Here is an 11,330-nt window from a genome sequence, read left to right on the forward strand (position 1 = left end):
TTGTGGATCGTATCACTACGTTCTATTATTATATGCAGCCATTCAAAAACTTTTGAACACCCTAACTGTTTCTATAGGTTTGTCCAAAGGAATGGGAAAAAGACAAGAAAATGTGTTGAAAAATAAAGGAAATATATAACTGCTATCACGTGCTACTTACAGCAAGGTTCTTTAGATCTTCTCTAAGACATTTTCTTTTTAATATTGTTGGCTGCTTCAGCTCCAAACTGTCCACCATGTTGCTTGATGGAATCCTCTGAAATCTAAATTCATTTTATTAGTCTAAGGAAAAAAAAAATCAAGCTTGACATTGACCAAAAGTATAACATTTAGCTTACTTCTGAAAGCAGCAAGGCAGATGCTCTATCCAGAAGCTCTTCCACAAATTTCCCAGCATCTGCAGAAGGAATTGATGGCCGCACTCCATTGACTGATTTCTCCTTAACATTTTGCACATTATCAGATGGCTTAACAGCTTTTGCTACATAAAGAGTTGACAAAATTGAATCCTTCATCACTCAATGATCAACGGCAGAGCTGGACACTCAACTTTCATGCAAATATTATAGTTCTTCTCAATCTCCCGTAATAATTTTTTTTTCATTTCCTAGATGAAAATGACAACCAGTTTTAGCCCTAACAAGAAACAGATCCTAATGGGAGATTGGCTTCACTACTTTTCTACAACTTACATTAAATCACCACCGTGATCAAAAGAAAATAAAAATTTTCTCACCTTAAGCAACTTTCAACAAAGTCCATTCTTTTGCTTGATGCAGATTTGTCATATTTATCATAATCTTAAAGTTTATGCAAGCAGGTCCTATATCTCCCTTACTAGGTTTCAGGGCATTGTAAGTTGACAGCTATTAAATTTTGGATCTTTGTGCCCAAGTTGCCCTATGCGTACCAACACATTCCGGTGGTTATTCCTTTTGCCTACCAAACTGCTAGTCTATAAGAACAAAAGGTAGGCTAATCCATTTAACCTAAAAGTGGCATCAGTCTTGAGATCAAATAGAAATAAGGAAACATTGAACAAGATTTCAAGCATGTCAAATTCTGAACATAATGGTAACTAATTCAATGAAACGAAGCAACAGATAAACTGACTTTTACTTTTCCTAAAAGGTTACAATACGAACAAAATTGAAGAATTTGTAACTTGGGCAAGAAAGTGAGAATCTTACAGTAGAGAATCATATGGCAAATGACAATTTGTTTAGATAAATTACCTGTAACTGCTGCAGAATTACTACCCACATTAACATGATTTCCAGTAGAATCTTGTGAAGAAGCTGCTTTTCAGGAAGATCTGGTGGAACTATGGAACCCAATGGAACAAAAGCAGCTAGATCGGGGGGCTGATCTTTCCCCAGAGTAGGGTTAGCCTACCAATAATAAACTGATATTTAGCTAATTTGGCCAATCATTACAGGTGAAACGAGACACATTAGGAAAAATTAAAATCACCTCCAGATAAACGTAAGATGGATCTCTCCCAATTGATATAAGAAACTTGTCAAGACCGTGGGCATTAAGAGCTGGGAATAAATCAATTAGGAGTTAGGCCCAAACAGGCACCAGAACAAAAAAATTTAGAAACCAAGGTATATAGAGTGATATTGACTAAGTTTCCTCATTGATTTCCAGTTATGTAAAGCCACAGCCTAGTAAATCAGTCCCCTTTTTCTACCACAGGGGTTCAAGGCCTCGATAACTAAATTGCATACACCATGACAGTTATAGCATCCACACTTGTAACAAATTCACTGACATAAATGGACAAAAAAGGAAGCATGAAGAATATAATTGATAGTTCAGCTATTAAAAGTAATCTGCTCAAATAATTAGAGTAAATTCAGTAGAACACTAAACAAGCAGGTAAAGACTCTTATACTAAATACATACACTTACTCATAATACAATCTCGGAAAATTTTGCTACAAACAAGTTTAAACTAATATATACACGTACCTGAAGTATCTCACTCAATGCCTCTTCTGGAGCCATTCTCAGACCACCATTTCCTAAACCAAGCCTCCAAGATAAAACTGCACAGCTTTGAAGCCACACAAAACTCTCATTAACATCTGAAAATTACTTCAAATTTCAAATATTGACACTAAGATGTGAGAATACTAAACTATTTCCATGCATTATATGAAAAGATTAGGAAAACTCAAGTGTGGCAGAGGGTAAGTACCTTTCAAATCTACTTTTATATCTGCAAGAGCAGAGACAATATAGTACCTTTGTTTTTTGTCCTGCATGAATAACCATTTGCAATCACTCAGAAAATCAGAAAACAATGCCAAGATTCATTCAGCACAGATGTCCCAGTAACAGTACAGAATCTTATATTATATCTTCAAGAACAAATTTTGCTCAGTGCACCTCTATTCCAAACATATTTTGCCTGAATGAGAAGAAAAATCTAGTTTTAAAATCCACGAAATACACGTGTATCTGTGCAAAAGGGATTCATGAGTTAAGTTTAGCTCTCTTCTTTTACCACAGCTTCAACCATCAAAACAACAGGATGTTCATAGTGGGAAAATTCTATTTGAAGCTCCTGGAAGATCCCAATGTACATATCAGTCACTAAAGAAAAGGGTACAAAAGAAGCATAGCAACCATAACTTAAAGCAAGGCTATGACTATGATTATGTACTTCATTGATGCTATCAGTCTCATTTTCTTTCAGTAGGTCATAGAATCGATATAAATTCATTAAATTCAACCATAATCAGATACAAACAGAGAAATAGTGCGGAACCAAAACCATAGATTATAATTCACAATATTTTCATCCATTCACGGTGCAAATATCTATAAAAGTTCATAATTTTAACACCAAAAAGAACATATTTTAGCAACCTAATCTGGGGTTCAACCCTCTACTAGCACTATTCTTAGCATGAAAAAATCGAACTTAAAGCAAAAGAATGAAAACCCAAACCAATATTGAAGTGTAAATAATGAATCATTGCCTAAAAATTAAATGGGTATTGAAAAGTAGATAACAAAATACTACATAAAAATCAAAACTAAAAATTTTCCAAAATTAAATAAAAAAAGAAAAACCTTCAAACGAGCAAGGAGCTGTTCCTTCGAATAATCCATTGTATTGGTCAGTTTCTGTGCCAAAGCTGAATTGAAGGATAAAATCAAACAAATACAAATGGGCAATGGCTTTTTTACATGCAATGTGTAATGCGGTGAGTTTGATTGGGCTTCAACTCATCTAAGTGAAACTCAGGTAATATTGGGCTTAAATGGGCTAACTTGGTCTTTGGTGATTAATTGGGTCCATAAAAAGTAGAATAAGCTATTGATTAGGAGTAGCCATTGCTTGGTGCTCTGAAATCTGAATCACATTTTTCCTTCCTAGTCGGGGCTGCTCCTAAAGTCACATGATGTGTTGTGAATTTCCAACACAGAAAATTGTCCTGTAGGAATTTTCATGTGCTTAACTTCAACAGCAACTTCATCCCCTCAGTAGGGCCAAAAATCCATGAAGTGTAGACCCCAACATCCCATATTCAATGGGGTCCCTTCTCAATAAACAAAGAGAGACGAAAGTGAGCAGCATCGCCCATAGAAGATCAAAACTATGAACCTGAAGGGGACCAAATACAATGTAGAAGAAAGAATTGTGAATGGGACCCTATGCCTTCCATTCCACAAGAAGACAGCACATGTGCAATCTTGGCTTCAGACACTTGATCAGGTTCAAATATTTGGCCAAAAGTAATTATTCCATGACTGACCTATCCATCTTTTTTGTTTAGGAATTAGATTTAACATATCATTTGATTGCATCTTATCACAAATTAAGAACCAAGAAAGCAGTTTTTATTTTCAAATTTGGGAGTCATCAGACAGGAAATTACAGTGTAAAAGGCAATGTTCTATAGGAAAATCGAGGACTTCGTGTTTTTCAGCTTCTAGCATCTGCTCATTTGGGCAATGGATGGTGGACAAAGAGGCTATCATCATGCTTGAAAATTGTCAATTGCTAATAAACTTACCATTTCTATATATACGAGATTAAGTGCTTTTGGACAACCAGAAGTTTGTGACCATTTACAGATTCTGTGTTTTTCCTGTCTGCTGACTGATGAAAGATTGCCAGTTTTCTTCATGCAAAACCTAGATACTTGAAAAAGCTGCATGTCACATATCAACATCTAAATCTACTGTAAATTTAGATATTTTGGTCCATTAATGGAAATCACTATGGTTCTTTATGGCAGATAGTGTAAACTGTGAATTTTTTAATAAGAACAGCAACTACATATGGTTTCAAGTTTCAACAATCTCTACAATTTGTTCCCAGTGACACGGACATTTTTGACAATAAACAAAATAAACCGGGGGCTTCCCCATACTTTCCAAAGGCCTGTTAAAATAAATGGCATAGGAATACTGATGAAAACCCTAACATTTAACAATAAACATAGAAAAGATTAATTTTTTTCTTTTTTTTTGCCACTTATTTGTTCCATTACAAAGGTAAGTTGATCATTGATAATATTGAATATGACACACTTAATTTTTATAATTGATACATAAATTGAATATGTAGAAACCCCCACTTGAGATGCCAAAAAAATATTTTCATCTCCATGTGGATTTCTTCTCCTAACTCAAAATAAGCTAAAATATGAATTTGGTCACTGTCAGTAACATCTTTAAGCAACAATTGAAGATCATCTATGAATAGGATTGGACAAAAAGAATGGTGCAATAGGCCTTGACTTTGCTTTTGTTTTGAATTTGTTTTTGCCTTAGCAAAAACTCCATAGACGAATATCACCTTCCTCATAAAAATCATCAATCATTATCGGTGGATCAAATGGGGCTACATTGAACATCTGATCGAAATACTTGGGAGATTGCAGGCTGTCAAAGGAGTACCATGATTCCATCATAGAAATAGGCTCGTCGTTAGCCACAAGAGATTGTACCAGTGACACATTATCATCAACTTGATAAGAGGGTGAGGAGGACATTGATGGGGAAGAGACTGATGATGATGAGGATGTGGAGGGAGGAGGTGGAGATATTGGTGGGGTGGTGGCATTGTCAACAAAGCTATTTGCAGCTGCTGCAGCCACTCTTTGTATTGACTTAGGAGACATAATGGTATCAGGAATGTAATGTGAGGATGTAAGTGGGAAGTTGAGATTTGCTGAGGAACCTTTGAGGCATAAAAGTGCAGCATCATAGGCTCTAGCAGCTGCTTCTGCCGTAGAATAAGACCCTAACCAAATTCTTGTTTTCTGATTTGGAGCCCTAATCTCTGACACCCAAGAGCCCCAGCTCCTCATTCTTACACCCTTGTATTTCTTCTTTTCGCAGGATGATGATGATGTTGGAGATGTTGATGATGATATCTTTCGCTTTGATTGCACTGATTGGATCTTGTGCTCGGTCTTCACCATTGGCAAGGGGCTATCAAGAAAGATCAAACAGTACAATGAAAAGCAGTCTTCAGTTATCAATCAACACTTTGATGACAAAATTGCAGGCAGAGGACTCAATCAATGCTTTTACCGGGCCTGTCTGTACGTGTTGAAGGATTAATGCTTTGACGAGCAAAGGATCAATGCTTTTGGTTTCTTGTTCTTCTAAAAGTGATAAAAGGAATAAGGTAAAGAGCTGAATGTAGGAAGAAAGAAGGTTGTTTGCTACCTATAGACGAGAGAACTTGAGTTTTTAAAGTTGGAAGATCCCTTGGTCAATCAGTATGTTTCCACATATGAACATGAAAATGGCTGACAGATATTTCAGCTTTATATAAATGGAAAATTAAACATTACTTTCCTGCTCCATGGTAAAACCCCAGTTCCCTATGGCTGGTACAATAAATATTTTCTACCAAACATGTGGAGGAAATGTCATTTTGCAAAACATCTCACTCAACCTAGTTGTTGATTAGAGGTGGGAAGATCAAAGGAAGCATGCAGAAATAGTTTACGCATTAACAAATTACAGCTAGAAAGCATTTTTGAATAATTCAATATGACTTCATCAATGTAGACAAGTTATTTTCTTAGACTTCCTGCAGAAAGAATTAACAGCCAGTGGGAGATCGACATTATAACATGCCATGATTTGAAAGGTGTTAGAAGTGAATGATTCAACATAATATTAGTCTGATTTTTTTTTTTCATCTTCAAAGAGGTCTACAATTAATTGCTAAATCCCTGGCTATAGCTGCTGTAACTTTTAATGGAAATGGAAGTTGAATTGGATCTTATTGCACTCAGGAACCCAACAAATGCCCTAATCAAAGACTAGCAAAGAGATCTTAATAAATATTTAAGTTAAATGGCTGTTTCCTTGACTTAACTAGAAAGTCACCCCCCACCCAAGTTGACACCCAGCAAATACACCATAAAAAAAGCTGGACCAAGGGCAAACCAGAAAACTTTTCTACCTGGGTTTTTAGTAATCATGATTTACTGTTCATGTCATAACTATTTATGGCTAATCATATTTTGTAAAAGTTGATTTTTTAGAGCAAAAAACCTTTGTTTATATTGATATAGTAATGTGAGATTAGAGAGAAAGGAAGAGAGAGTAACATAGGATTCTTCAGAGGCAACTTCCAAGGATCTGCATGCTTATTTTAATGAGCTTTTTGGGGTGGGCTGTGAATGTGATGCATAAAATTTCAAATGAAAAACAATAAACAATGGTTATTAAGTGTTAACACAACACTCAAGAGACACGCAGTCCAAGTAACTAGGCCATTGCCAATACAGAAAAACAAAACAAAAAAGAAGAGAAAAAAAACAGCTGTTGCTGCTCTGTCTCGCAGCTCTAAAACCGCGTCTTTTGGCCCTCTTGCAAAACTGCAAAACCCTCACTCTGACTAATAAATTAAAAAAGCCTTAAGAGACATACATCTCTCAACCGTTTCATGGCATTTTAGTTTGCTGCTTACGCCTGCATGACTTGGCTTTCTTCCCAAGTTTCTCACTCCTGCTACTCACTGAACTTTTTTTTTTTTTGGAGAAATTCTAGGGGATTCTCTTATGGTACGGCAAAACCAAAACAACTACTAATGGCTACCATGGTGCACATGCATTGAAGTTTGAAACAAGGCCTTTCTGGGATACAAATTACCCTTTCTAAAGTTGGGGCCATGGACCAAAAATACGCATATAGTTTAATAGTTTCACACTTGGGGAAGGATGGGATGAGCCAAATTTTTGTGTAGCATATATTGATTTGCTGCGGAGTTTGTTTTTGTCAACTTTTCAGCACATTGTTTGTTGCCATTGTCAGGCAAATGGGCAAATGATGCCTGGCAACGTGCAAAGATTTTACAAGAGAGTATACAAAGTTCCGATTAAAGGGTCGCAAAAAGCATGCCTTTCGACAGAAGATAAGAATACTGTTTGTATTTCGTAATGATAATGGCAAATAATATGGAAATGAATAAGCATTCTGTTCAACAGTAACACTCCATATGGTCATGACTACTAGTTTCTAATCTGCATATGCATTAAATTTCATAAAGAAAAGGGGCATGGCAGACAGACAAGAAGGGAGAGAGATTAGTATTTAATACACAGAAATGCTCTTTCCAACGATGTAATTCGAGTGAAAAAGAATAGTGTCGTCAATCCGTACCAATCCTGCTTCTTTGCAGTCTCCACCCTCCTTCCTTCACACAATAATAAAGTCATGAAATCAATTAAGAAGGCATCTCTTTCTTAAAATTAGAAAGTATTGTCCTAAATTAATTGAAAATTATTATGCTATATGTATTCAATCAGGTGCTGCTCTTGGCACTCGATTCGCGATGAGTAACATGCATTTTAAGAATAATTTCCCTTCACATGTTCAGGCCATCCTTTGTTCATTTCTTTATTGAAATTTGTCAGAAATTTAGGAATGAAACAGGGGCTTAGTTTCTTGGAAATGAGAAGGAAATTTCATTTTCTATATTAACCTTAGCAGCTAAGCCGGATGCATTGCATTTTGCAGCAGCAGCAGTAACAACAACAAGAAGACTGTGGTTCAATTCTAGCCTATGGCCTAAAGACAGCATCCAAGTTGAAACTGGAAAATTTTTGTTTACTGATATTAATGTTTTGGGCAGTGTTGTACCAAATGAGCTGTTTCAATTCTGAAAATACTTGAAACTGGATCGTTGAATTTTTGGATACTTGAAACTGCACATGTAAACATAAATATCTTAGAAAAGAGATGTTCCATATCTTTGGTATGGTATCTCATTTTCTGTTGATAGATAGGATTTTCAATCTTTTTTTTTTTTATGATTTATGGTTTTCTTTGTGCAATCTTTCAAATCAAATTCCCTCTCATTGCAGTTCCAATTGTTTTCATGTGCCAATCACATCCACTTCCAGTATTTTTGTAATGTAAATGGCAGCAGAAGAAGGGCAAAAAAAAAAAAAACAATTTTGTCTAGGGCAATTCAGCAGTGCAAGAAACTCTTCTGCATCAGATATAGAAAGGCAGATCTGCAAATTTGTCTTAAAGCTTTAAGTTCTCTATCTTATGGACTCACATTCAGGTCCCTACCTGATGTAATTAAACAGCAATGCCTTAAGTGATGATTCATGCTTCTCCTCCTCTCAAGTCTCATCAAATATTCTATCTACGAGCAAAATTATCTTTACAAAATCTATTCTCTCTTTGATTGCTGAACTGGCATTCACATTACCGTACCCCATAACCTTTCCGTACGGGTGTGCAGCGGAAAGTGACAATGAAATAATGAAATCTTCTGCGTTAAAAAGGACTTGATCCTCAGACAACTGGAAGTAGGACCAAGATATTTTTGTCGTAAGGGGAATTCAGAGTTCGACCAAAGTCACTTTCTATGAATATTGAAATGGGAGTGAACTCGGCATTTAGCTTATCTGATTCATGCAACTATTCTTAAGAGATGATTTTAATAAGTTCAACACTTCGAAACTGTTTCTTTATCCTCAAACTATGGCTTCTTTTAAAAAAAAAAGGAGGGGGGAGGGGAGTGATGAGGTTAAGGGTGAGGATAGGCAAGGTGCTAAGATGGTTTTCAAAGGTTGAAGTATATTGGATGATAGAGAGGCAAGATCCATGTGGCTTAAGGCCTTGGAAAGTATCGAATTCTAATCCTCCCCCTCTCTCTATTTTTTATAAGAGGATGGAGAAACTTCCTAGAAAAAAAAGGTTTCATTATCAAATCTACAACAACCACCATATCCAGAGTAATGGCTCACGTAATGGTTATTCTAGATAAATTGTTTTTTGGGGTTGCGTCATTAATAAACAATGGCAGGGAGTTGTTGACATGAAAGCTGGAGAAAACCCCCTTCATGGGATTGTAGATATTTTTGTTTAAGAGGCATTTGAAAACATGCAGTTCAACGACTTCTTTCTAATTTGTTTCATAGATATGGGCAAATTATAGAGGAAAAATGGAAAATGTTACTAGACTCAATACAGCTGCATCCCATTGATAGAGCAAGTTCTTGAATTGCCCCCGTTTTTACACGGAACTCTGTTTCATTGGTTATTAACTATTATTTTAATAAATAAATTGATCAAACCTTTTACTGAACTACAATCTAGCTTGTAAGATATCAGCTTGATGATGATTATCGCTTTAGCTGTCTCATTAGTAAGGTGAAGTATAGTTTTAGCTGGAGCACACTGATCCAGTAGCTCTGACTAGCGTTGATATTTGTAGTTTTACAGCTTGAAGTATAATGATTAGTTCATGTTACAGCTTGAAATTGCTGCATATAGAATGAGAAAAGACGTTTTTTATTTGTTTGTTTGTTTTAGTATAATGATTATTCTTTGCAATTGCTGCATTTAGTTGTTATTCAAGAAAATTTTGTGCTATATATAATTATTAGATGTTGAAGATAATCCTGAATTTATACTATTAATCATTTCTAAGAATTGGTGACAGAAGGCTAGTCACCTTATAAACTGCTTACTAGGATTTGGCAAATTCAGAGTTCGAAATTCGATCTACACTCGTTAGAGGGGCCAAAACTATACTCCTACAAAAAACCAGCTTCAAGATGACTCGAACTCAAAATGATCCAATTACAAAGACTCGCAGCCATTGACACTAGCACTCTAGTTCGGTGCAAGGAAATGATTTATCTACTTGCTCTGTTTTACTAATGATGAATATGACCTTTGATTTTGTGGGCGTGCAATCCTGCAATTTATCATCTTTGCAGTCAAAACTGAATGCTGTGAAATGCAATTTTCTTGAATTAAGATTTAACTACTGTCCTAGAGTATGCTTCAACCTGGCCTAACTGTGTGATAACGGTTCGTTTTGTTCTGTGGATTTTACAACTTGCTTTATATTGGTAAGATTCTAGCAAGCAAGTCCATATTATGGAAATGAAACCACGAGTTTATGCAAAGTACACAGCAACAAGCAAAATGAGATATTGTTACTTGCAAAAGTAATATGTTAAAAAAATGCAAAATAGCAGCAAGTAGAAGATGATTGATCATACCATGACACACTGCAACCATGTTGAATTCTTGCAAATGGTAACTGTATACTGTTAATCAACCGTTGAAGGCATCTAATGAGACTCTGCCTTAAAGGAACTCAGAGAACTTATTGCTACTTAATAGTAAGAAATATGATGATCAGTTGGCAATTTGTCAAACATCATTATGGTCATGCAACAGGATGGGAGTGTCAATAACTTGCTTGAAAACAGGCCACCATGGATTGGAATCATTTGTCAGTGTCAGTAGAGAGCGGCCCATGTAAATCTCTTATCAGCCCTTTCACAATTAGCTGCCAAATCAGAAAGGTATCTAACATCTCAGATTAATTAGCTTCAGAATGATTGGCAGTATAAACTTGATAACTTTTAATAGTAACTGCCATCACTTATCATCTCTGTATCCATAACTTATTTTGTACCTTAGCCTTCCTCCAGTTATGCCTACCATTCGTTCCCAATGACAGGTAAACCCCCGGAACGACTGCCACTTACCTAACAGTAAAATGCCTATTCCTCATGATAAAACAAGGACCAGCCTACTTACCGTTGAGTGATAGTTTCCCCCAGCTAGACTAGGTAAAAAGTTGTCAATTAAAATTGATGAAAGCAATAACTTCATGAAGGTTTAACACTTAACGCCTCCCAGTTAGACTGGGTTAAAAATGGAAGTTTCTTATATAAAACGATAGCATGGCAACCTAAATAAAAATGACCACCTATCGAACACGAAATTGGATTAAATGCAAACCATTTTAAGCATCAATGCAAATGACATGGGATTATCAATTATAACCAATCAAGAGTATTTGC

The 11,330-nt window shown here is 35.9% G+C and overlaps 1 protein-coding gene and 1 pseudogene across 2 annotated transcripts; both read right to left on the reverse strand.

Annotated features, from left to right (window-relative positions):
* LOC111301687 (uncharacterized) lies at positions 1-3,193 on the reverse strand (annotated as a pseudogene). The gene is made up of 11 exons (XR_016335905.1): positions 3,088-3,193; positions 2,516-2,575; positions 2,398-2,419; positions 2,207-2,267; positions 1,952-2,062; positions 1,736-1,838; positions 1,607-1,670; positions 1,474-1,544; positions 1,236-1,391; positions 339-481; positions 1-263 (listed from the first exon to the last, which is right to left on the reverse strand). The product of XR_016335905.1 is annotated as an uncharacterized LOC111301687 (transcript).
* A 113-nt stretch (positions 3,194-3,306) lies between these two features.
* Positions 3,307-6,344, reverse strand: LOC111301706 (ethylene-responsive transcription factor ERF012-like). Its single transcript, XM_022897583.2, has one exon. It carries the CDS (start codon positions 5,448-5,450, stop codon positions 4,794-4,796), a length of 657 nt encoding a protein of 218 aa, XP_022753318.2. The 5' UTR covers positions 5,451-6,344; the 3' UTR covers positions 3,307-4,793.
* Positions 6,345-11,330: the final 4,986 nt, after the last annotated feature.

This window comes from Durio zibethinus, chromosome 3, assembly GCF_047325235.1.
Source record: "Durio zibethinus cultivar Kanyao isolate XHJ-2024 chromosome 3, ASM4732523v1, whole genome shotgun sequence".
NCBI lineage: Eukaryota > Viridiplantae > Streptophyta > Magnoliopsida > Malvales > Malvaceae > Durio > Durio zibethinus.

Excerpts from the sequence above, each read along its gene's own strand:
- LOC111301706 (XM_022897583.2), bottom strand. The coding sequence starts at position 5,450 with ATGGTGAAGACCGAGCACAAGATCCAATCAGTGCAATCAAAGCGAAAG.